At 39.7% G+C, this 27,554-nt stretch overlaps 1 protein-coding gene across 2 annotated transcripts in view; it reads right to left on the reverse strand.

Moving 5' to 3' along the window:
• Nucleotides 1-1,210: 1,210 nt before the first annotated feature.
• The window catches only part of CRTAM (cytotoxic and regulatory T cell molecule), a 30,323-nt gene continuing 3,979 nt past the window's right edge, over nt 1,211-27,554 (reverse strand). The window contains exons 2-11 of one of the 2 annotated variants that reach the window (XR_006516826.2): nt 25,484-25,627; nt 22,370-22,522; nt 20,593-20,736; nt 19,493-19,654; nt 15,228-15,311; nt 13,368-13,451; nt 11,481-11,627; nt 9,802-9,888; nt 7,126-7,827; nt 1,211-2,125 (exon numbers count right to left, since the gene is read on the reverse strand). Coding sequence is in view for 1 of the 2 variants with exons in the window: in XM_014843656.3 (XP_014699142.3) it covers nt 7,697-7,827; nt 9,802-9,888; nt 11,481-11,627; nt 13,368-13,451; nt 15,228-15,311; nt 19,493-19,654; nt 20,593-20,736; nt 22,370-22,522; nt 25,484-25,627 (1,136 nt within the window). In the remaining variant the exon portion in view is untranslated. Of the gene's footprint in view, nt 2,126-6,775; nt 7,828-9,801; nt 9,889-11,480; nt 11,628-13,367; nt 13,452-15,227; nt 15,312-19,492; nt 19,655-20,592; nt 20,737-22,369; nt 22,523-25,483; nt 25,628-27,554 lie in introns of those variants that run through there. The other variant, XM_014843656.3, reaches the window with a different exon arrangement.

Consider the following 27,554-nt stretch of genomic DNA (forward strand, 5'->3'; position numbering starts at 1 on the left):
AACTGTGGAATCTGCCCTAATTCCAAGTAGTCAATATCAGAATTGGGTTGGACTGTAGGACACCCAGTTGGTGCCTAGAGAGTTGGAAAATTGGTTGATGTGGGAAAAAAAACTCCACACATTTGTTGTGTCAAATGGCAAACTAAAACAATTCAGTAACGAATTTGATATCCTTTATTCAAGGGAAAACAATCCATGGATTGGGGGAGTGCAGCACCTCACAAGCGGTGGAGCACCGTTCCTGAGGGATTTGGGGCAAGAGTGAGTTTTCTAGAGCTTGAGAAGAGGCAATGTGGAAATGGCATAATTGGCCAGGAGGTCGGGATTTCCTTATAAGGCCAGCAGGTCCTGTTTTCTAGGGTGAGGCAAGCTAGCCAGAGCTGAGTGGGAGGATTGTGACTGGTGTACGTTAGGTTTCCTTGACAGATGTCTTCTGTATGTGCAGACTGACAGGTTCAGATTTGTGATGTGGGGGTGGGGATGGAGGGTCACTGGGGTGGCCTCCATTTTGTGGTTCCTGACATACGAATTAACTTTACCAGTTGTTGGTAGTGTGAGTAAAAAACAGTTCATAATAGCCATGTCCATGTGTCAAATCATAATTTTACCATTTGCCTTTGGGTTAGATTCCTAAAAGTGGGATTCTTGGATTAAAAATTAAGTACCAAAGTAATTTTGCTAGATGTTGATGAATCCCCCTTCATAGGGTCTCTATTATTTTTCATTCCCACCAGCAACATGTGAGAGTCCTTGTTTCCCTATAACCTGGCCAACAAACCACGTTGTAAAATGTTTGCATTTTTGCCAATATAACAGATTAGAAATCATATTTCAGTGTAGTTTTAATTTTGTGTTTCCCTTAGTATGAGTATCTTTTTTTTTTATATGTTTGACAACAATTTGCCTTTTTTTCTTGTCCTTTTTTGTCGAATGGTGTTGCTTTTTTTTTTTCTTTTTAATTTTTAGAAGCTCTTTATACTTAGGGATTTAACCCTTTGTTTGTGATATTAGTTGCAAATATTTTTTCCCAGTTTGTCGTTTATTTACTTTTTTTGGTCACAAAAAGGCATTAATTTTTAGGTAGTCAAATTTATCAATCTTTTCCCTCTGCTACTTCTCAATTTTGAGTCATTGTTTGCTGCCGAGACCAGCTAGGCAGCCAGCCGAAGGGGCGGACAGAATTAATAGACAGAACACAGTCTATATTATTCAATGGGACAGGGGACCATCAGCCTCAAGGACTGAGGTGAGGTCCCTCGGATCGCCACATATTTATTTGCGGGTAAAGAATCACAAGCAATTACAATAGCAGAAACTCATGCCTGCAGGGACACGCAGGACAGAGTCCAAAGGTTCTATTCTTCATCCCCGGGAGCACACCAGCCCATCCCAGTCATTCCCTTGGGGAGTATCTTAAGGACAATCAGCAAGGTATTCAGGCAGCATTCTGTTCCTGCAAGGGCCTGGCGTTCCTGAGCCCCTTGCCTTCATGCCCCATAACATATTCCCTTCTGGCCTGAGAGTCCAAAGCACAAGCAATCTGGTATAATGATTGTGAGAATCAGCAGATCACATATCCCCCGACTCACCCATTTGGAATTTATTTTTCCTTAGGCTTAAAGCCTAGCAAGAATGCTGCTATGATCTCCTGCAGCAATTGTTAGGTAAGTTTATTCCATTTCCAGGTTATAGAGCAATCAACTGATATTTTCTTCTAGTATTTCTGTGGTTTCATTTCGTACATTTAAATTTTGCATCCACTTGGATTTTATTTCTGGTTTATGATGTGAGCAATACCTCCAATGTTATCATTTTCTATATTGCTACCGAGTTAGTAAAAAGTTGATCTTTTCCTACTGATCTGAGATACCACCTTTATCATATACAAAATTTTTATTTTACAGCATCAATTTAAAATATTTGCCTGTAATTGTTACTGATTTTATTATGAGTTGAGGTGATCAAGTTTCTTACAAGTCTTCAGTCCCACTGAGTTTTTCTGTGAGTCTTTCTTCAACAGCCATCCCTTTGGGTCCTATTAGCTTTAACGTTAGAATTCTGCATATCTGGTTATCAGGGCATCCTCAGTAGATACACCCAGACTCAATGGTGTCCATGTCATTATCTAAAATCAGTACAGGGAGAAAACAACGAATGTAAGGAGGAGGAGAAAAACACTAGCATTTGTTATATACTTACTAATCCTAGGCTAGACACTGTGCTGCCTCATTTAATCCTCACACTAATCCTGGGTGGGGAGGATTGTTATCCTCATTCGACAGATGAGGAAACTGAAGATACAACAGGTTATTCATGACCATAACCAACTAACACAATTTGAAAATAAGAAATTAGGGGGAAGAAAAGAGAGAGAGCATCCCCCCATTTTAAAGGATAATATTTATTTATTTATTTTTATGTTTGTCTCCAGTAAAGGGGTAATTCAGTCTGAACATTTGGTCTGGATGACTGTGGCTTAGTTCCCTCAAACCACACTGGAGGTCACAGAGTTTAGCATTTTTCTAAAGGGACATAATTTTTAGTTCACAAACTAGGACCTAATTCAAAGGCGGCATCCTGGCTTAATTAAAAATTGTGACCCATTGCAAAAGACCTGGCAGAATTATTTTCTCTTTTCAAATGTCAATACAGGGTATTTCCACAGTTAGGCCTCTCTAGCATTAGCCAGATATCTTTTTTAAAATAAACGGTGAGGGATTTAGGGAGAATATAAAAAGTTTTTGCAGCCTTAGTTTTGATTTGCTTCTATCTGAAAATAAGATGTAGTACAGAAAATGTAGGAAAAAATTAACATATTCCAACAGATCTAGGGTAATGATTAGTGAGGACAAATTTGCTCATGAATGCATTACAGGAAGGAAAAGGCTTCTCTCTAGAAGGTGTGACATTGTAAAAATAGAACTACATTTCATCTAGATCAAAACCCCTGGTAACTATAGCAAATTACCATGACTTCAACCAGGGGAAGTAACAGGAGATTATGTTGTTGAGTTAAACTAGTGGACTCATGAATGATTAGCAGTTCAAACAATCTTCTTGATCTGCAGGGAGCCTCACTACTTGATGCGTGCTCAGTCTGTTGGGTACTGCAATTTCACTCTCTGTTATGTTCACCTAATGATAAATATTACAGCTGATACAGAGTGCCGGAAAATTTTGGTTTAGGTTTTTTGAGTCATTTGAGGAAAAGTAATAAAAGCATCCTCTTGCCTTAGTCCTCGAAAGGTAAGATTAAGAAAGACCATTAGAGATTTCCTAGTCCTTTAGCTCCACCTTCCAGTGAGTAAGAAGTGAGCATTAAATGCTCTCTCTGGGATTTAGGTTAAATGTAAGGGAAGACGCAGAGTCCTGCTGTGGTCTCTTTAGGAGCCAGGAGACCAAGGTTCTAATCTCGACTGTCTTCCTAATTAGTCGCGTGGTCTTTGATGGCCAAAGAAAGCTCTCTGGGCCTCAGTTCCCTTATCTTTAATACAAAATGGTTGTTCTAGAGCAATGTTTCCCAAATTGTTTTGTTAGAACACGAATGTTCCATAAAAGAACTGTTTTGTAGTTTAACAGGTATTCCATTTAGGAGCTAAAAATAATTTAAAATCTGGCTCACCCAGCTTAAATAACAATATGGGAATCTTTATCTCACTTAACAAGAAGTTCTGAAATATTCCTCAGCCTAACAAAATCATCAAGGGTTTAGTTATACTCTGTCTCTTTTCTATGGCATCCTCACCACATTAGCTCAGAGTGCTTGATGGGGAGAGAATGGCTGTGGCAGTTCCAGGCATCACTTGCAGTTATGACAACATTATGGGGGAAGCAGGATGCTTTCATTCTGAGTGTCTCTCTTATCATTAGGAGAAATCTTTCCCAGAAGCCCTCTGGGAACTTCCACTCCTATCTCAATGGCCAGCATTGTTTTATGTGCCCAAGCCTAAACTGACCATCAGCAAGAGGAGCGGGACCATGACTGGTTCAAACCAATCATGATTTCTCTTGTTGGCTGGAGATGAGGCCCACCTCCCCTGAAACACAGGATTATACAGTGGCAGGTGGATGCTAGAACAAAATCACAGATCCACTAGAAAGGAGGAGAATATTGGCAGGGGGTCGTTGGGTAGGCGCCCATTGTCAACTGTTGTATGTAGTTAAGTAAGTTTGAGCTTTGCTGGATTAAACACAGCTACACAGATTCCCTTATGAGAAGACTTTCCAGAACCCTTACTATGCTCACATGCATCACCTCTATGAGGGAGATATAGTGTTCAACGTTTTTCAAACTTATTTGACCCCAGAACATTTTTTTCCCCCACAGAGTGCCTATTAGCAATTCTAAGCCACCATAGTTCCTCAAAATACATTTAAGGAATGCTTGAGATGAACTCTAAAATCCTTTCTAATTATAATATTCTATGATTGTGTATAATCTATATCTATAGATTATATCCATACCTGTAGATTCAAATTTGTTAAAATGCAAGGAATCTGTAAATATAGCTGTTATATTGGCTAGGGTCTCAGCAGGAAGCAGGTGACACATTCAAATTGGGAAATATGAGGAGATTTACTAAGTGAACTAGGTACAGAGCTTTGAAAGAACCACAAAGATAGTGCAGGATCCATCTAGGCTTGATGAGGTGAAGGAAGCAAGTAGATTCCAGAACCAGAGACAGAGACAACACCCTGACAGGAGCTGTGACCTCCAGTGGGGCGACAGCGAGTCCCTAGCAACCTTGCACACACGTTCTCTACTCATCTGCTGGAGGACATTCCATTCCCCAACTAGAATCCAGTGAGAGGGCAAGGAAGACCCCTGATATAGCCCAAAGTGTCAGTGTCCCAGGACACCAAGCAGGTAGAAAGGGTGGGGAGTGTGGAGGAGCAATTGAGTACAGCTGCCCAACATCTCATTTCCTCTTAAATGTCCCCCTGGGGTCATCCTAATATAGCAGTAGAAGGGGCACAGCATTCAAACCAGACCGACTCAGAACAGCATCTGGGCTCTCTCCTTAACTGGTGAAAGAAACGTGGTAGTCTCCTAAACCGTTTTGTAGCGTTTAGAGCATCTCTTATGTGTCAAATGTGCATTATAATACCTACCTTACAAGATTGTTGTGATGATTAAATTACTTTACTCATAAGAAGTGTCTGGCTCATTGTAGGTCCCCTGCAAATGTCATTTTTCTTTTTCCTGTCTCCCTCTGCTATTTGCTAAATATAAATTGAGAAACTACCAATTGAGCAGATAAGTAAATATGTCAAGGATAATGGGAGCTAGGTTTCTCAGAAAAGGTAGTTACAAATACAGAAAGGGAGAAAACTGGAATAAACTCATGGTTTTCAACAGACAGATTTAAATGTATATACACACAGACACATGTGTACATATATCTGTGTATATTCTCATATATTCCCTAGCTCTGTCTACTGAGATGACTTGAGAACAATGATACCCCAAAAGCAGTGAGTACATCTAGCACCTGGGTCTTGGCTTCTAAATCCCATCTTCCACTAAAAGGAAGCAGGGATCCCTCCAGAAATGGCTGATTACAGGGCTGGGGCAGGAAAGGTTTAAAATAAGCCTGGAATATCTTATATCAGAAAGTAAGAAAGTGCTCAAAGATTGAGGATAAGAAGGCCACAAAAACTGTTTCCCCAATTTGATCATCAAATCAGCAAGAGATAAATTTGATAGTAGTAGATTATAACCCAGTAAATAACATAGTAACAGATTGTAACCCACTGAGTAACAGAGGAAACCATGGATCCATATAGATATAAATAAATAGATGAGTAACTTGAAAGTTGGATGAGGAACAGGTTATCTACATACTAACTTTAGAAAGGAGAAAAGAGTAACTTTACAGTGGAGAAGTCTGGCAGCCACCACCTTAATCAAGTGGTCAAAGTGAACCTCATCAATAATGAGGTAAAGAGAGTGTAATGTGATAAACACAACAACACTCCTGTGACAGTTCTGTCAAAGAGGCATAACCTGAATCTAACCATAAGGAAACATCCAGCAAAGCCAAACTGAGGGACAGCCTACAAAATAACTAGCCTGTGATCTTCCAAAATGTTCAGCTCATGAAAGTGAAGGAAAGATTAAAGAACTTTGAAACATGCGATTCTTCTTCTTCTTTTTTTTTTTGAGGAAGATTAGCCCTGAGCTCACTACTGCCAATCCTCCTCTTTTTTGCTGAGGAAGTCTGGTCCTGAGCTAACATCTGTGCCCATCTTCCTCTACTTTATATGTGGGACGCCTACCACAGCATGGTGTGCTAAGCGATGCCATGTCCGCACCTGGGATCTGAACCAGAGAACCCCGGGCCGCCAAGAAGCAGAAGGTGCGCACTTAACCGCTGCGCCACTGGGCCAGCCCTGAAACATGTGATTCTGAACTGGATCCTCTATGACAATTGGAGAAACCTGAGTGGAGTCTGAGGCAGGCTGGTATAAAAATACCAGTGTGAATTTCCTGATTTTGACAGTTGCGTTGTGGCTAGAGAGGAGGGTATCCCTATTTGTAGGAAATACACAGTCATGTACTTGGGAGGTAATGGGACATCGTGTCAGCCTGCTCTCAAATGGTTCAGAGGGAAAGGTGCTATGTTCAATCTTTACAACTTTCAGTGATTTTGATGATTGGTGAAAAAATTTACCAAGAGAAAAAAATCAGCACAGCTGGATTTGGCCCCTGTAACAAATTACAAACTCTTAATATGAGTATGTGTGGTAGGATGGGGGTGAGGGGTATTATTTTGGAATTAGTTTATTCAGATCTAAACAATGAGAAACAAATCCATGGCAGAGTTTGCTATACCTTAATTAAACTGGTGTGGGGAAAAAGACATGTCACATGTGACTTTCACGTGTGAAAGTGAAAGTAGGAAGGAGAAATTGTAATACAGTCACTGGAAAAACAAATATATATTCTGCTCTTTATTAAATAATTCTTTAAAAGCATCCATTCGGTCAATAATCAGTAAATTAAACTCATTATTTCTTTTTGTACATGTTTAGGTAATGAAGCGTCCTGGTAAAAACTCTGTCACCAGGTCAGCTTTTGTGATTTAGCAAGAAAATCTAAGAAAATCGAAGCGCTGGGCCTACCTCGAACTAACGCTTGTGTCTTGGGGCATGAATCTTGGGGCATTCATGCTCGTCGGACTCATTCATTGCTATGCACCACTTCTCCCGGAGAGTGTCTGTGCTGGTTGCATCTTCTGAAAGTCTGCCTTGAAAGAAACTCCTAGGATTAGAGAATCTTTTCCAGGTCCTTTTCATCCCAAAGTTCTTTATTTCGAGACCAGAAGGAAAGATTAAAAAGAAATTTTTTTTATGTAGTTCCATTAGAGCCCAGCATCTAAAAAACTCCTGTTTCCTTCACAGTGAGATGTTAACTGGTCACATGGACCCTGATCCCCGAGCCTTAGGAGAATCCTCTTGCTCTGAAGTAGTGTCAGGTATAATAGCTATTTTTTTTTTTTTTTAACTGGGAAGCTCTGTGTCCATGGTTTGGTCCTCATTTTGCTGCTCTGAATCCGGGGCACATGGGAGGACACCATCTTGCATTGCACTCGAAGTACGTTTTTCGTTACAGTAACTATGCTCCTTCTTGCGGGCTGCTCTGTTGAGGTGACGATGTGGCTGCCAGGCAGCATGTTCTTCTGCGGGGCACACGCTACACAATGCTCTCTGGTACACAGGTGGGATCTCCTTTGAATTTTGCTTGTTGTGCCTTCTCCTTCCCCTTTGTTTTTGCTTCGGAGTACAACCTTGTGATGTAACTCATGCAGCTGCTAGAGCGGGAAACTGAAAGAAAAAACATGGTGAAGATGAATATTTATTTTGAACAACATTGCACTCGTTTATTTGAAACATTTTGATCGCACATGATATTTTTAGGTCTATATATTAATGTCTTAAAAGATCGAATCTGAAATTCACATGTGCGTATAAATGATCTGAATGCGTTGTTTTAGTCTAATTTTTTAAAAAAATCTTGTTACGTAAACAGTATACTAATAAACCTGAAATAAAATATGTAGACATTTCTGCCATAAAATAACATATGTGTTGCTGAAAAAAACCCACATTGCCTTCAGCAAAATTTCATACTAAAAAATAACAGGGCTTGAGGCCGGCCCGGTGGCACAGTGGTTAAGTTCGTGTGCTCTGCTTTGGTAGCCCTGGGGTTGCAGGTTCGGATCCTTGGCACGGACCTACACATCACTCATCAAGCCATTCTGTGGTGGCGTCCCACATACAAACCAGAGGAGATTGGCACAGATGTTAGCTCAGTGACAATCTTCCTCAAGCAAAAAGGAGAAGATTGGCAGCAGATGTTAGCTCAGAGCCACTCTTACTCACCCAAAACAATAAAAATAAATTAACAGGGCTTATGGGAAAAAAGAGGGTTGGGGTGTTGGGGTGGAACACTCAAAGCCTATGTAACTCTGTACACAGACAGCTCCAGAGGATATCTTTTAAGTGAGCTAAAACAATGGAGTTGAAATGCTGGATTTGAGGGCACTGTGGGAAGGAGGTTGGAAGTGGAGTTGGAGCCTGGGAGAAAGAGCAACCTCCCACAGCTGTGGCAAGCCCCTGGGGATGGACTTTTCTCGGGAGGGAGCCCTGAGTGCAGGTGCTCATTGTAAACTTTCGAAAAGTTGAACTGCGAGGGCTTCTGGTTGTTCAGCTGCTGAACTGAGGGCTTTTCTTTTCCCGCTAAAGGTTATTCTACTCCCACTGTTTTGGTTCCCTTGCCTAGGAAAATGGGCAGAGGAAGCGACCCAACTTACACGTATTGCCATCATTGTCCTACTTGCCAGTCAAGCATGAGGGGATTGCTGTTACAGAAACAGGTGTTGCCGTACAACAGACTGTAGCTTACACACATTTTCCCCTCGCACCCCCAGTTCTCACACAGTCTGCTCACTCGTGCCCCTTTCCCTGCTAGTAGAGCTGTTCTTTCTTTCCATTTCACACCCTACTAGGTCAAAACAAAAAAAGCCGGAGGTGTTGTAAAAGACACACTTCCTACGAAAACCTCAATAAAACCAATAGAAACTAGTGGCAGGGCTCACCTCATTGCTTGCAACTCCTGGCAGGTGAAATAAGTTAATTTGCACAGAGAAAACAAAATGATTGGAAGGTATAAGATTCTTGCTTTACAATAGTCCTAACTTCTGTCTACTGGATCTTTGTCAAGAATACACACACTTTCTTCCTGTTTAGACTCGTCTTTCACTTTCTTTAAGTATTGTGCATGAGCAATTGCAATGAAGTCACCCAAAAGGTTTGAAACATTTCTGCTTGAATTAGTTAAGCTTTGTATTCATTTATTCAATATGAATTTATCAAACACTTCATTTGTGCCAAGCTCTGTGCTAGGATCTGGGGACACAGAGAGAGCAAATCCATTTACTCACCACCTGAACGAGTATTGTGGTAGCTAAATCAACATGCCCAGAATGACAAGCTGGGTGCTTCATTGGCAAAGGTGTGTATAGGATACTGTGGAGCACAGGAGGCACATATAGTCCAGGGGGTGCCTGTGTGTGACAAGAGGACTCAGAGATGGCTTCTCAAGGGGCATAATTTCAGCTACATGGACTTAACTGCTGCTTTTCATTTTTTAAGATGCACTTCCTTTAGTTGTACAAGATGATGTATGTGGTTGACTTTCTAGAGCTAAAAATCAGACTTTGAGTTTTATGCTCCCCTTGAAAGACAACAAATTAATGAACCTCATTGTTCGAATCTCAGATCACATAGTTGACTTACTTTGGCTGTTTTTCTCTTGGGATGATGTTTCTTCATTAGTTGACCTCGATTTGTAACTTTCCAGAGTGTGTTCTGAAATTTCATTTTCTGCAAGAAAAGAAAATTAAATTATTAATTTCTGGTATCATAGACATCATCTGTATGTAGAAATGTATGTTTGAATAAGAGGATACCTCTGTTATTGTAAAATAGTAGACTTATCACTCCCCTCCCATACCTCCTGTCCTCATTCATTCAACAAATCCTTCCTTACTCTTTACTGTGATTCCAGCAGGCACTGTGCCAGGCAGTGTAAAAGAGTTGCAGATGTCAAATGACAGTAGTTTAAAATCAAGTATTGTCCTTTGGGAAGGAACAATTCCAGTAGCCCTTAAAGAACTATGAGGGAAGGGCATTAATGGGAGAATTTGAAACACTACTATTGCATTTGCTTATTGTATATGTACAGCGGAAAAATCAGACTGTGTCTCTAGGTTGATTTATCATGAGAATGTTAGTCCATCTGAATAGCTACAGAGATTGATATTAAACTAGGAGAAGTGGTACTTTTAAGAGAGTCAGAGCCATTCAAAGATGTAGTGTTTTGCCTTGGGACATAGTGAATTCTCTGTCACTGGAGGCATTTGAGCCATATGTGGCTAAATCAGTGATGTCCAATAGCACTATAATGTGAGTCACGTGAAATTTTAAATTTTCTTGTAGCCATGCTCAAAAAGTAAAAGGAATCAGGTGAAATTAATTTAATAATATATTTTACTTAGTAGATCCAATATATTATCATTAGATATATTCTTCGTGCATGTGTGTGTGTGTGTGTGTGTGTGTGTGTATACTGAGTCTTCAAAATTGGGTGCGTATTGTATCCTTACAGCACATCTCAAGAGTGACCAGCCACATTTCAAGTGCTCAATAGCCGTATTGCAGCTACTGTATTGGACAGCACAGGGCTAAATAATCACTCAGAATTAAAGAGGGGATTTAATCCTGGCACACATTTATGGAATGAATTGAGTAGACGGTTATTCTGGATAAGTTCTAAGGTCACTTCCAGCTCTGATATGTGTTGAATCTATGTATCTTAATGGATATCTTCTATGGGAGCTAAATGATTTTTTTTGTTTCCAATGATAACTTTTTAATCAGAATGCTTAGGAAAAATTATTAACATATTATGGTTGAGGGAGGCTGAGTGCATGCTTTCAAAATAAGAATGGGACTGAAACACTCTATTATAGTCAGACTTTGATTGATCACTCCTAGAATATGAACTCCTTGAGAGTAGAGACCTGCTCTGCCTTGTTGACAGATGTGTCCCCAGTGCCTGGGACAGTGCCTGGCACACAGTAGATGCTCAGTGAATGCTTATTGAATGAGTGAATGAATGAATGAACGAACTCTCCATCTTGTATCCTTTTATCCTTGAATAGAAGCTTCTATAATTTAATGCCAATTCCTGGAGCTACCCTAGTTTCTCTTGGTGATGCACTCTTTGACTATACTCCCTGGAGATTCACACCCCATGTTTACTACAAAACAAACAATTGCTTATTTGAGTGACAACACTTATCAAATAGATTGTGGAGCATCTAACAGAAAAGCTTTAATTGACAGAATTTTCCTTTTTGCTAGCCAATTATTTCAGCATCTCATAGCCTTCATCAGGTTCTCTGCCCACTCACCTCTTTTCCATATCATGTGTGCTTTCCGAAGCTTCATTATGAAGAGCTGGACTATGATGAAGAGTATGAAAATGAGGAAGGACACGAGAGTGAGCAGCAGGATGCCACTTTTCTTCCTCGCCAGTCCCACATACTGACGGTTTGCTTCTATAAGGAAAAGGAAAGGATTTTAGACAGTTTGAGGGGTTTTGGGCCACTGAGGAATATACACAATAGTACTGTGAAGTATTCAGATGAAGAGACAAAGGAGAGCTTTACCCTGAAGGTAAAGAGATTCATATTATTTATTCTCTGAAAACAACTAAATCGGCATACAAACAAATAAAGCAATTTTGTGGAATGATTTGAAAAATGTTTTTAAGTTACACAGATATCAAACTAATTTTTCATTTCTAGAGAAAACATATGAGAATATTGTGTTAAATTATTGTCAGAGGATTCAAATTAGCTGTAAGGAATGATTTCTTAGCAAAGTGTAGTTAAGTAGCAAGAGAGGTTGTTAAGGAGTTCGAAAAACTCTGCAAATAAAATGAAAATTCATTAATCTTGGCTAGGTTAAATGTGATCCTACATGAAGGTATTTGGAGATAAATTAGATTAGCTCTTAAAGGTCTTTCTAAGCCTAGAATTCTGATTCTATGGGCTCTCGTTTTGCTAAATGTCCTGGTCTCTCATCTTAACCAACAAGCAATTAAGGAGTGCCAGTCATGTGTCTTGGAGCCACATAGGAGACAATTCCTATGCTTTAGGGGGTAGTTCTCTCTCCATTTAAACAAATAAATTAATAAAAACAAACAGAAGTAAGATATCTGTGTCAAATTCTAGATCCATATGTGTTAATATAATAATGTGTTTAGTGATTCAGAGGCAGGAGTGGTCCCTAAGTTGGTCAGGAAAGTTTCAGTGATGATGCTGGCCTTGAAGGAGGGGTAAGGAGAGGAGTCACAAGGACTTTCCATTCATCAAGGGCAGTTCAGATAGATGAGGGCAGGGCAATCAAAATGGGATGATGTTTTCAGAGAAAAATGTGTACTCTTGTCAGGACTTCACAGAGACAGGACTGCAGAGGTAGGGGTGGTGTGCATCTTATGGAGGGTTGAAGGCTCCTGTTCTGTGTTGTAGACTGTGGGAAGCCATAGAGGTTTTCTGAACACAGGGGTGAAGAGCGCAAAGGGGTGTTTTGCTGATAGAATGCTAAAAATAGATACCAAGAGGAGAAACTGAAGTTACAATACTTCATGCAGGAGATGACGAGGGTCTGGATCAGGGAGGTGGCGGTGATAGTGGACAAAACACATGGAAGAGAAGACTCAGAAGTCCTTGGAAGCTAATTTTCTATGTGTGCGTGTACGCACACACATAGGAGTAAAGGATGACTCCAAGGTTTTGGGCCTGTGTGATGCTTTGGACAAGTGATTTTGTGGAAGAAGAAGCTGTTCAGTTTTCAGCCATGTTGAGTTTGAGGAGATGGCAGAAAATTCAGTTAGAGGTATGTAGGAAATGGGATGAAACTAAAGCTCAGGAGAATGTTCTGGAAATACAGGTAAGGAAATCTGCCTAGTGGCAACAGAAACAGTCTTGGGAATGGGTAAACTTAAAGACAGAACCAAGGATGGAGAAGTCAAATCAGAAGTATATCCACATGTAAGAAGTCAGAGGAGGAAGGGAAGTTCCTAATGGAATGGAGAGGGAGAGGTAGCAGGACCAGGCAGAGTATGTCAAGGGAGCCAGGGAGTCAACTAAGTCAAGGAACATGGTAGTGATTAACCAATCATGTCATATAGAGCAGAAAGGTCAAAAAAAGAGGGCAGACAAAGGCCACTGGATTTATTGATTGAGAGATTAAAATATTAAGTGTTTATTCTAAATGCTGTGGGGGACACTTACCAGTGATCAAGTCAGGGTCTTGAGTCGTTTGTTCTTCCTCTTTCTTGTCAATCTCTGATGTACTAGAATCTTCTGTTACTGTAACTAAGGTGAAGGAAAGTAAGATATGATATATGCACGAGACTATATACACATAGTCATTCCAAAGCAGCAAAGGAGATTTGGAAGCCAAATTAAGTGCTCTTTGTTAAAAAACAACAATGAGGTCATTTTTCAACTATTGACTTCTTCCAAAAATAGTTGCAAATGACCAGGCTCACTTTGCCTTATTTTTTTTTAAGGTAAATGTTTATTGAACACTTTGTGCCAGGCCTTAAACTAAGCATTTGGTATATATTATTAATATGGAGTATATATTACTTCTCACAAGAGGTCTGAGCAAACAGAGGTTTAGAGAAATTAAGTAAATTGTCTAAAGTCCTGTGGCCAGTAAATGGCAGAGCCAATCCTGAGACTCAGAAACGCAAAATTGAAACCGTCATTGTACATTTCCTTCTTGACTCAGGCCTACTGGTGAGAAGGTCTTCAGGATGCTTCAGGAGAACAACTGAGCAGCGCAGAATGACATCTCAGGCTCTATAGAGAGAAGACCTACAGCCTGAAACGCACACAGCAATGATTTTTATGTTGAAAAATGGGCTCAGTTGTCATTCAAACCTGTGCTTGCCTCCCTCTTAGAAGTTGGGTGTACTATGACTTTTTTTCTAGCTAAGGGAAATTATAAAAATAAGAGATCTTTTTCTGATTTTGTTGTTTATCCTCCCTATTTTCTGTTTTCTTTTTTTTTTCTTTATAGTCTCTTGCTTTTTAGCCCATTGCACAGCGCCACAATGTGGACCACGAGAGGAATGAAACCACCCATTCTACTAAAAATGGCTATTATTAGCAGTAATAAAATCACAGAAATTGAAAGCTGAAAGGAATTTTAGAAATCCTATTTTTAAAATCTTATATATGAAAAAGCAGAGCATAAAATTTGTTTAGTAGTGATGTAAGCCAATTTAAAGACAACTAGATTCTAAACACGTTTAAAAATACTGGATTATTGATGATGCTATGAAGGCACTTATCGCACTAAATGAAATTATTATAGAGACGCTCTTTGAAATAGAAAGAAGACGTGTAGGAATATATGCCTTTCTGGATGAGGCTGACTATCTTGCTCTGAGCCCCATAACATCTGCATGCATTCATCTATTCATTCATTCATTCATGCTGCATTTTCTGAGCACCTGCTATCGCCAGATGCTGTGCTAGGTCAAAGACAAAGGTAAATTCAATATACAGTCATTGCCCAGAGTAAACCACCTAGTGGGTTCACTGTCTAAAAAACTGGAATTATAGTCCAGGCTTCTAAATTCTTCCGCATTTATAGTTGAATCCCATCATCACAAACTATCTGAGTTCTGGACAATCAAGTAACTAATGAGCCTTGAAAGGTGCTCTTGTTATTCAGGGACGAAGAGCCACAAATCTCCAGGTCCTCATTCTTTGCTTGTTGTTGATACCAAGTCTTTATTTTGCGTTTAGTCTGTTCTAGACAGAAAAACAAACAAGTCTCCCCATAAATGAATTCAACCTTGCCCTTTACCACAGAGGAAATTCAAATGTCACAGTCTGTGTGTGTGTGTGTGTGTGTGTGTACAAGGCATTAGGTACCCTGAAGCCCATCCCACTAAGTGAGCACTCCTTATACGGCACTTTTCCAGGACACCACAAAGCTGGAGCCTGTTGCAGTGGATCCTGTGTGGTCTTATTAAAAATTAAAGTAAAAATATTCTCAAAACTTAGAATGGGAACAATGACCTTCCCAAGGAGGCATGATTTTTTTTTTAAAAGTCTGACTGGTTCAGCACTTACCGGTGGTACTAGCGGGCTGCTGAGGGTCTTGAGAGGATAGAGAGCTGTTCTCCAGGGCATTTGAAGTCGTCTGTTGGTCAGCAACTAGGAAAGGGGAGAAACAAAATTCTGCTACTACGGAGAGCAATTTTACCCACATTGTGCGCAGTACGATAGGTCGGAGAAGGTATCTGACCGCTACCTGCTCATGGAGGTTTTGCAGAAACCTCAGAACTATGCGTTCGGCAGCTCCTGCTCTGGTTTTTAAATCTATATCCCGCTGATTGCCCATCTGCTAAGCTGCCTGGCGTAGAGGTCCAGCATGCTGGAGGGGTGCAATTGGCAACAGTAGGCAAAGGCTATTCACTGTCTCTATCTGTATCCATCTGACCATCAATCAGTCCCTCTGTCTGTCCATTCATTCACATATCTACCTACTTATCTCTTAGTTAGGTGACTTTGGAGTCAGGCTCAGCCTGGGTTGAATTGCAGTGCTGTTACTTGCTTGCTGAGAGTGAGTTTGGACAGGATGCCCAGTCTCTCAAATGCTCAGTTTTTTCTAACCCGTAAAATGGAGATATTAACAGCTTTTACCTTCTCAAGTTGTTTTGTGAGAATTAATGAGTTCATTCATATAATGTCTTTAGCGCGATGCCTCGCTATTTATTAAGCACAATGCTGTCAAAAGGTTATTGTATAATACAAAAAAATGTTTAGGAATGTTTCTAGGGGTTCAGATTAGCGTAGATTTGACGAGTCAATGAACATGCCTGCAACCCGGTTGCAGATTAACCCAGTTAATCTACAAATATTGATACTGATATATGACAAGTGGGTAATGTCTTTATGAAATCTGTGAGTGCTTCTCAGCTTTTTAATCAGTGAATTTTCTGAGATTTAAAAAATTTATTTTTTCAAATATTTAAAGTTTTGGAAAACTATAAAAATGCCTGAATTGCATGCGAGAACTCTGAGAGAAGGAAGAAGAACCACTATGGAAACATTAGAGAAATTGTAATGTACCCTATACAGCTAAAATGAGCTCTGTGACCACAAAGATGCCATAGTAAGCTGAAGAAAGAGGAGAGCTGTTGGTAATGAAAAGAGGTAACAGCTTAAAAGCCAGTCACATAGAAGTACTGGGAGCCAGTTATGGGAAGAGCATAATATGGGAAATATTGGGGACATATAGAATAAAATTTGTCAGTAATAATTAAGATCTTCAAGAATAATGGATATTCGGAGAATTCAGATAATTATATGTTTATTTGTGTACATATATATTTATGTACAAAACAGGTTTTATATGTGTATACATTTAAATGTATATATATACACATTTATATATATATATATATAAACCAGAGGTTGTATTCATACTGATGTATCCTGTCAGTCAACAAGCTGCTAAATAGGTCAAGTTAGACTGCTGGTTGTTTTGACTAGGTGGACACTAGTCCGTTATGATTTATCTCCCTAGTTGGTGAGAATGTTATAGACCTGTGCTGTCCAATACAGCATCCACTAGCTACACTGACTATTTAAACTTAAATTAATAAAACAATAATATTAAAAATTTGGTTCCTCAGTTGTAGTAGTCACATTTCAAGTGAGAATTTTGTAAAATCTGTATCCACCACTGTGTGCTCGACAGCTTCCAAATACTTAAAAGACCTCTGATGAGATCAGTGAGGATGCTAATGGATGCGATTTTGATCCCGAAACGTGTCAACATTTGGAAGATCCGTATAGCTCAGTGAATCGACATTTTCCAAATGGCCAAGGCGAGGTGTTACAAAATCATGCCTGGATGAAAGATCCATGCAAAGTGCAAGACTGTTCAATGGATTTTAATGTAATAGAGTACGAAAAGTTTATTGATGTCACTTTAGAGTCCACACAGCAATGACCTTTAAGAAACGACCTTTTGTTGAGTTTTAGGGCAGCATCAAAGAAGAATATCCACAATTATCTGAAATGGTGATTAAAATGTTCTTTCCCTTTCTGACTGTATATTTGTGTGAGGCTGAATTTTTTTATGTATTTCAAGCAAAACAATGTATTGCAGGAGATTCAATGCAGAATTTATAAGAACCTAGTTGTTTTTTATGAAGCCTGACATAAAGGGGATTTTCAAAATGTAATACAATGCCATTTTTCTAATTTTTTTGATGTTGCAAAATATATTTTTCCATAAAAATATCCCATTTGTTTTAATATGTAGTGGATTAATTATTTTTAAAATACGTAAGTATTTAAACATTTTTTTCAGTTTTGATTTCTAATAGGTAAGCTTTGACAAATATAATTCACATAAGTAAAAGTTCTTTGGGATCCTCAATTATTTGCAGGAGTATAGAGGGGTCCTGAAATCAAAAAGTTTGAGAACTGTTGCTAAATTTTTCTTTTAATCCTGTCTCTGGATAAGTAGTAGGAAATCAAGATTCCACATTTGGAATACTAGTGAGATGAAATAAATCATCTTGAAGATGGTCTAATGTATTCCTGTTCTGTTCTCCTTCTCCAAGCGTCACACTGTGGGGTTTTCAAAGGAAGCCATTTCCCTTTTTAGCCCCCTCACAGATAAGGTGCTTGCATGGTCTTCCTTTTCCCCAGGTCCTACCGCGCAGTGTGTGGAGATGAAAGGGGTCGGAATCTCTACCTGTCAACATGTTTTAAAGCATCCTCAGCTAGCAAACTTTTTCAACTAATTGGATGAACAAAATGTCTGTAATATCTGTGTGTCAAGGTAATAGCTTGCCAAAGGGAAAAAAGTCATAAGCAAATAGAAGTCACCCACAGCTGATCCTGGAGTTCCTCTTTGAATATTTATTGGAGATCTGCCAGTGGGTGCTAGACCGTCAGTAGCTAGATCATAATTAAAAGTCAAGTCTTATCCTATTATTATTATTGGAAACATTTTATGGCTAAGATTTTGAGTCATATAGAACTATGGCCTTAAAGGAGGAGAAACTGCAATTTTCCCCTTAGTAGTAAGTTTTTGCAGATGGCTTGACTAGTTGCTTAAAAGTAAAAATACATTTTTTAAATATGATTGGTGCTCTTATTTAAGAATGTGAATATCTTTTGGAAGCATTTAGATAAATAAAGTGTCATCTTCTCTTTGATGATTTTCCCACATCCCCCTTGTGCCCTATGCGCCTGTTCCACTGATGGGGGTGGAGGCTGGGGAGGGGAGTGAATCATAAAGGGGTAGGAACATTTACGTCAGATTACAGTACAGCCCCGTCTGTGGGTCCTTGAGCTTTCTAAATGCAGCTTCCTCAAGAATGACTTTTGGTTTGATGAGAAAGTGACCAGTGGAAAGCATGTGGTAGTGAGGGGGGACCTGTTAACCACAGCTGCAGCCCCCACAGGGCAGCACATCAGTTTTTCTACTGGGGGGTTCTCATTAACCAATGCCTTTCATTTCAGCTATTTCATTTGCTAAAGAGCTTTTTCAACAAACGCGTCATCAGCCAACATCTTCCTCCTTCACTGCTGTGCGTGAATCCTTGTGCTTTAGGAATTTCTTTTTACACTGAGAAGTACTTTATAAAATAATGGTCAAAATCCTATTAATTACAGGTGTGTGATTCGTCTACTTCTTTTAGGATACTTCTTGGCTCAAAAAGTCCTATACAGTTTTAAAATGATTTCTTTAACTTTTAATGAAGGAATCAGAGAGAGATTCTGAAAATGGAGGCAGTTCCTCTTCACATTTAATATTTGATGTCTTATTTATTATTATTATTATTTTTTGGTGTTCTGCTCAGAATATCAACATAGTGAAAGTAGAATCTTCAAAACAACTGCAACAAAATAAATCTAAAGAGTAATCATGATTTAATGTGATTGTGTGTTTTATATTAATGTAAAATGATATTGACAAGTTTAGATTTATTTCTGTTAATATTATCTCTTTTTGGGTCAAGTACAAAGATACAGTATGCTTCATATTATCTCTCCAAAAACACAACTGCAATAAAACTATTTAAGGTCAAGTTATGCCAGCTGTCATTATCAAAAAGCAAGCATGACACTGTTTGCATATGGCGCTCTGCTAGGCTTTCTGCCCAACTGGTGTTCTTCTGAATACTGGTACAGTTGCAACCCTGTTGCCCAGATGGAGAAATTTCAATTATTAAAGGAATTGGCTATTAAGAAGAGCTGTGTTGACAGTGAACTCACCCTGAAGGACTTTTCTCACTCCATTTAATTTTTTTTTGATAGTGTAATATTAAGGTAGATTAAAAATAATAAAGACAATCATTAGTTCTTCTTACCCAAATCTTCAAACCGGAAAACTGCTACCAGTTTCCTTCCTTGCAGACCTTTGTGTCGGACGATGCAGTCCACTGTTGAGTTTTTGCTATATGTGTGGACTCTGAGTATGCTGGTGCTGTTACATTTCTTCCCATCAGTTTCAAATTCATGGTGGTTTTTACCTATGGAGCAATTTAAAGATGTATATGAGGTTATGGCTATTTAATGCTATTGGATGGATTTGGTTTTCTAAGAGACCAACGGCCTTAACATCCTGGCAAAAATGTTAAACTTCTAACTTCATTCTAACCTCAGCCAGCTGCCTTGTACATGCCTGGCCCAGGCACAAAGGGAAGCAAGTGAATAAGAATGGATAGACTTCTATAAACCCTTCACTACTGGGAACAAAGTTTCAGCTTATAATAGTTATGCAAGAAGGACAGCCTGAGGTGGTTGTGAAACACAAAGACCCAGGACCTTACTCAGGTTGAAAGAATAAGGCAAATTAAAGGTAAGGTCTTATGATGAAGTAGACGTGGCACTAGCCTGAACCTACAATTATATAAAAATCGAATGTAATGTCTGTTGAAATGTAAACAAATTATAAATAGTTTCCAAGCATGACAATTAGTTAGCTTGCTTTAATCGAAAGGCTCAAAGTTTAGATTCTTGGTTACCATAATAGTCTTACCTGTCCTTGGGGGTGTGACACAGGACTACACTGTATAAGGAAGGTCACACCTGTTCTAGTAACACGTATCATATTAAGTGTATTTTCAATTTTATGCCTGCTATGCTCAGAGGTAATGGTTATACTGTACCTTTTTCATTTTATGAAATTTTGTCAAATTTTAGGAAACCATAATAAGTATTCCATTTTAGGTTTCTACCTTGTTTTAAGCAAAAACGTGTAATCATGTTTTCTGTGATTAGGCTTTCAAGATTAAGGCATAATATTGATTGGTTATAAGGATAATTTGTCTGGAAAACAACCAATGAAATGATTGAATAGTGTTTTCTGGCACCTCCTGCCACCAGAGGGTGCCAGAACACTGAAAAATCCCTTGGAAATTTCAGTAGGAAGGAAAACAAAGGAGGAAAGAATGATTTCTCCTCTTACCGGAGAGCTCCATGTCATTCCTGAAAAGCCAGGTGATCTGCGGAGGGGGCTTGCTTCTCACCGTGGAGCATTTAAGTATAACGTGTTCTTCTCCATTTTGCGTTTTAATAATCGATGCTTCCAGAGTCGGCTTGAGAGGAGTTGCTAGAAGAAAATTGATTTTTCTATGCTTAATTAGCTGGTCTACATATCTCAGCAAAGCACAGAACCTAATAATCTACAGGGATCATTGTAGAATGGTCTAAATAATGGGCATTTTTTTTTACTTTTTTCCCAGAACACAGTTGAAGGGCTGTTATGTACTTGTAAAGCTACTTTGGCTATAATCAGATTGTTTGTTACTCAGTGTGTGATCCGTGTCTGGAAATTCTCAAACTGATTATGTTAGAACAGCATTCTTAAATTTGATATCTGACTGTATTTGATGGGTAGAGTACTACGTAAGGAATAGAGACCTGAATTCTAGTCCCACCTTTGTCACCAACTAGTTGTAAGAATTTGGGTAAGCCCCCCACCTTCTTGGTGTATCAGTTTCCTTGTCTGTGACATGAAGGGGCTGGTTTGTGAGTTGGCTATTTCAGCTCTAAACTTCCAAGAGAGCCTATGACTCACCTCAAGGTAAGTTCCTTCTGTCCCCTCCTAACATCAGAGATGCATTTCTCTTATAAAGGGCCTTTTCTTCCTACTCTTCTTTTGGAAACACCTTTTAGTTAGGCTTACTTCTTCCTCTTTCCCATTCTACTTCACACTCTGGTCCTGAATTGCACTCTTCCACATTTATTTACTCATCCACCTGCCTTCGAGACATTGTACGGTCAGCTCCAAGTACACACTAGATGTGTTAGATGCTGTCAGTGCGAAGGTGGAGAAGATATGGCCCTGCAAGGAACTAATAGTCTGGTGATAGACTCAGTCCCTAAACTGTTAACTAAAAGGTCATGAATGAGTGCCGTGATAGAGGTGCGTACAGCATGTTCTGGGAGCCCAGAAGAGCACACATCAGTCTGAGGAAGAGTGCTTTGAGGGCCAGTGAGGTGGGGAGAAGACAACCCCTGAGCTGAGTCACTTTGGTTTTCAAAACCCTTAGGGAGCCATTCCGTCCCAGATGCTTTTCCACCATGCCTTTCCAACAAGAGAAGTCTAAGAAATTCATTTGGTGATATGTAGGATAATGTTATTTAGAGATCAATAAAAAGCAATGTCTTTAATTGATCTGTTCTGCCCCCAAAAGCAAAAAAGTAAAGGTGGTAAGACTGACACTGAACACATCTGACCATCTATAGAACTGAGCTAGGCCCAGATGATCAGGAGGCTGTCACTTCCTATCCACGCTATATGTCAGTGCCGTTACAGCTGAACTCATTCTCTCTTAGGATACGCTGTCATAAGGTTCTACTTTATTTTCATACATGTTTTGTTTTCCTAAACTAGTGTGCAAACTCCTTGTGAGCAGAGATTGTGCCTAATCCATCTTTCATTCTGTAGAGCCTGCATAGTGCCGTGCACATAGTCACAGCTTATCCAATATGAACTCTCTTTTCCTTTAGTTCCCTGGAGAGAAAATTTAGTTGATGCCAAAGATGAATTTCACAAATTCACATTTTAATCTGGGGCTCGCCACTCAAAATACTCGCTTTTGTTTGCTTTCAACAAAAGATGGCAGAGGCACCCCCAGGAAATGGCTTGCTGTAAGCTTAACATTTCAGTTTAAAAATGATATATCGTGTTCTTAAGTGTATGGCTCCCATCCTGGGTTTAGTGGCTTCCAGGCACCTACCTAACACAATCACTTTCACTTCCTTTGTTCTCACGGGCTTGCTGTAGTGTAAACACTTGTACACGCCTTCGTCTTGCTGGGTTACATTAGGCACGCCGATGGAGAGCTGATTGGGGGCGTGATGAAGAAGCTGGTATTTGGAATTTTTCAAAGCTGTACAAGAGGGAAAAAAGCTGTTGTAAGGAAAGGTATCAGATGCACACAGACTCTCAGTGGATGGATTATTCACAGGAATAGCTTTTGATTTTCACACTTTAAAGGAACAAATGTCACATCTTCGATTGAGCTGCCTTCCAAATTCTAGTGTTACCAGCTGGATGCCTCTCAATAGCTTGAAGTTAGTTTAGGAAATGAAATATTTTGTTACTGGGATTTGTGAAATAAGCAGTTTGCTTTATTTGTGCTTGTAGGAAATTAAGAACACTACGTTGGTGAAGGGTTCAGGTTATAGGAGGATTTCAAGGAATTTTTTTTTACCTTATGAAAAATGCTCCATTGTGATGTACCTCTTTGAAATCTGATTCATTTGAGGTTGTCTTGTCACATGAATGTGAAGAACGGAAGATAAATGTGCCGATATTCGTTGCTCTAGCTGGGTGCTTTCTATTTCGTTTTATAAAATTTTTTTTTGAGGAGGATTAGCCCTGAGCTAACATCTGCTGCCAATCCTCCTCTTTTTGCTGAGGAAGACTGGCCCTGAGCTAACATCCATGCCCATCTTCTTCTCCTTTTTTAATATGTGGGACGCCTACCACAGCATGGCTTTTGCCAAGTGGTGCCATGTCCACACCTGGGATCCAAACCGGCGAACCCCGGGTCACTGAAACAGAATGTGTGAACTTAACTGCTGCACCACCGGGCCGGCTCCTATTTTTAATTTTTAAAAGTTCTTTATTATTTGATGTTTCCCAAAGATTATGACTTAGTCCTTTCAGGTATTTAGCCAACAGTGCAAAAAACCCCTCAAAACCCCCAAAAACAAAAATGCAAGCTCCAGAAAGTTCCAGTCAATAGCAAGTGTTCCTCTTGATTCTATATTGACCTGGGATTTCTATCTCAGGTCAAAGGTCCCTTAGCAAATTGGAGGCTCCTGAAATGATGGGTTAGGGTTGTCTTTCTTTCTTTTCTTTTTACTGTAAAGATATATAATATGAACAAGCCTAAAATAGTTAAATCTTGAATGGCTGACCAAGGAAGGTTGTTACTCATCTGGAACAATGGTTGTGTGTCCTGGGACACTGATGTTCCATGAGCTAGAATTCAAGAGTTCTCAAGCTCAGCACTGTTGACTTTTGAGTCCATAATTCTTTGTCGCCGGGGGTTAAACTGTACGTTGCAAGATGTTTAGCAGCATCCCTGGCCTCTCTACTCACTAGATGCCAGACCCCCCTGCTTTTCCCCAGTTGTAATAACCAAAACTATCTCCAGACATTGCCAAATGTCGCTGCAGGCAAAAAGTACCCTCGGTTGAGAACCACTGAGCTGATCAAGCCATTCCCCTGTAGAAATCTGAGAATGTCTATCTTCTGCCAGTTCACCAAAAATAAAACAAAACAACAAAAAGCGTTACTTAACAGAATTATCTCTACTTACAGATTTTCTCTCAAAACTTTTAACGGTTAGTATCTACTTATTCCATTGGAATCTAGTATTAATAGTTGACTTAACTTGAAATAATATATTGTTATTTTACATTTAACGTATCAATATTTAATAACGTTTTCAAAGGATATCTAAAATTTTAGAGGCTCTGCTTTTACAAAGCAGAATGAAATTTGCTGTTTTGGAGACTTTTCCAAGTATTTGGCAGTTCGGAATATTAAATGAAAATACAAAATGGTCTCAATATGAAAGGGAGGGTTCAGTAAAATCCTGCTCAAAGAAATAAATAGATTTTTTTTTTTTGCTAAGGAAGATTTGCCCTGAGCTAACATCTGTGCCAATCTTCCTCTATTTTGTATGTGGCTCACTGCCACAGTAGGGCTGCTGATGAGTAGTGTAGGTCCATGCCTGGGAACTGAACCCAGGTTGCTGAATTGGAGCGCACTGAACTTAGCCACTAGGCCACGGAGCTGGCCCCAAATAGATTTTTAAGAATCTCTTTCCTTGGGGCTGGCACAGTGGCACAGTGGTTAAGTGCACACATTCTGCTTCGGTGTACTGGGGTTCGCCAGTTCGGATCACAGGTGCAGACATGGCACTGATTGTCAAGCCATGCTGTGGCAGGTGTCCCACATATAAAGTAGAGGAAGATGGGCATGGATGTTAGCCCAGGGCAAGTCTTCCTCAGCAAAAAGAGAAGGATTGGCAGCAGATGTTAGCTCAGGGCTAATCTTCCTCAAAAAAACAAAAAAAAGACTCTCTTTCCATAAGAAAAAAAAATGTAACTATGTGAGGTGATGGATGTTAACTAAACTTAGTGGTAATCATTTAGCTATATATATATAAAATCATTACATTGTACACCTTAAACTAATACAATGTTATATATCAATTATATCTCAATAAAAGTGAAAAAAAAAGTCCCTTTCCATCTCAGACATCTAGGACTCACTTAATGCATGTTTGTGGAGAGAGGAATGACTGCTCTCCTTTTCATATGTGCTGTCAATTCTTATCATTTAGCGACCTTGATTTCATGTTCAGATCAATAGGAGAAGAGGCCATATCTGGAAGGGAGCTTTGTGATATGAGTTTGGATTGCCCAGATGGAAAACGAAGCAGCTGGCTCCAGATGTGGGCAATGGTGTTGGCTGCACGAGGACAAAGGGCCCCAAGTCAGTCTCCCACCCATCTATCATTGCGCCGCTGGTTGCTTCATGTCCCCCAAGAGTCAAAAAGTGATATGGGGGTGAGCTGGGGGCATGGAAATGTGCTTTGTAATTTAAGCCCCCTTTACCAAACATTCTGATGGGGTTTCCATTTCAGACTTCCTGTCAAAAAAAGTAGCCGTGAGTAACACAACAGGCTTCGGGGTGTGATTGACGTGTAACAGTAGGTGGGGCCAAGCCTATGTTGCGAATGACTCATACTGGCTTTCTGTCACACCAACCTGTTGGCCTGGAAAATCCCTCAGGTTGAGGTCTGGTGGTGAGTTGCTTTCCTTTCACTTACCAGGATGCTCATTTAAGAAAATGGTGAACCCTGACGGGGCCAGCCACTGCAGGGAGGCGTTCTCCTGAGAAACGACACAGTCTAGAATGAGTGTCTGGCCTTCCTCCACGGTGACAGTTTCTGTGTGGTTAGTCAGAAAGGCCTCTGCAGAGGAAGAGAATTGGGAACAGTCAGGCTGGCACCAGCCATTCCACTCCGGAGCTGGGGCAGGGACTCCTTATTCATTCACTCAATCATTTATTACACATTTCTTATAGAAACAAAACATAAGTCAGTACCAAAAAACGCAAGGAAAGGAGTGAGCACTATATGTAGGAGCAGTAAGGATGTCTCCTGAAGGAGGGCTGAATGAGGGGGGTGGTTTTGATAGGGAAAAAGGGGAAAGTGGAACAATATCTATTGGGTACTTGCTTCATCACATGCCGGGAACTGTGTCAGTCCATGCTACCTATATTTCATTTAACTTTCAAACTAACCTATAAAGGAAGAATTATTTTGCTCGCTCTACAGATGAGGGAATAGAGGCTCAAGGTCACAGGTCCTGGAACTGGAATCTGTACCCAGGTCTGTGGCCTTCAGAGACCGGGTCGGACTATCCCAGTCACCAGCTTGGACTATCTAAGTGATGAGACCCTAGAAAACTCAACCTTTCTGGCCTCGGTTTATAAAACGGGCAACTTGTACCTTTAAGTGCAAGTTGTGTGTCTAGGATTCTAAGAAGGAATGTTCTAAGCCGTGCTGCTCTTGTGAATTAGGGAGCTGCCCTTCACTGGGAGCACTTCAGCCCCACCTGCATAAGAGCTTCTACACCAGAGGGAGGATGTTCTGAGATCTCTTCCGATTTAATATTACACAGCAGCACTTTCTCCAGGCAAATGGGAGAGTCTAATTTTCCCAAATCACAGCCCCCAGAGAATGGTAAACAATTGCTTCTAAGCAGCTGCAAATTTATCCTCCCAAAAAGGAAATTGATAGAAAAATAAATTGGTTTTACTGCTGATTTGACACATTTATTACTGTTTGTTGTTTCTTCAAGTTTTAAATTAAAAAAATTTTTTTTCCTGAGGACAATCTTATGAATGAAAGTAGCAAACACTTCTATAAACAGAAGAATACCATGAGGTTCTAAATTATGAATAGCAAATGTAATGAGTTTTACTGCATCATCTTAAACCTTAGAAAAGAAAAAAGCAAGAAAAAAGCAAGATGAGACTTTATTTCCTTGTCATAAATTTCAAGTATTAGGAAAAGTGCTTTGGAGAACTCTGGGAATTAATTGATGCAGACTTTTTAGTCTGTTCCATTCCCAGGTCATTAATTTCAATCTAGCCTCCGGCAATAGCAACCCAGAAATACTGTATTGTATTCATATTGACTTTCATGGAAAAACAGTTTGCTTGAATCCTAGTGGAAAAATACTCATATCATGAGCCAGTATACTACAATGCACAATGAAGAGTCAATAAAAAATGGTCATGTTTTCAAAAACTGTTGAGGCATAAAGCCAGAATTCTGCTTAGGTTGGATCATTTGGAAACACTCTCATCCATAAAATCAACTCAGAATTGAGTAATAAGGGTGATATCAGCACAGATTCTTTGAAGTGACAATGGAATTTCTTTCAATGTTAAGCAACTTCTGAGCCAAGAATTTGAATCTAGAACTAACTTCCATTGCTTCCATAATTGTCCCATTATGATTCCTGCTTTGCTCTCTAGTTCTTGTGCATTACCTTGCTTTTCACAAACAGATGAAAGTTTCTAGAGGGAATTGACTTCGTTTTCTAGTTCTCTAGAATTCATTCCTTACAGAAACTCACAGTGTGAGCTTGAAAAGTAATGGTTTAATGCCAGCTTTCACGATGACGCTATAATGCACAGATATCTTTGCTCTCCTGTTGCTAATAAGAATACTGAGAGACAGGAGGGAAGTTACTACATTGAGTCAATGGTAGAACAAAGACCAGTGTTAAGCAACATGCTCTGATTTCATCCTTTCGGCGAGAAGTTGACACTTGGAAGTTTACCAATGTTCTTACCTTCGGTAAATGGCTGTCTAGACAGGAAGCCTG

This window comes from Equus asinus, chromosome 20 (genome assembly GCF_041296235.1).
Source record: "Equus asinus isolate D_3611 breed Donkey chromosome 20, EquAss-T2T_v2, whole genome shotgun sequence".
Lineage (NCBI taxonomy): Eukaryota > Metazoa > Chordata > Mammalia > Perissodactyla > Equidae > Equus > Equus asinus.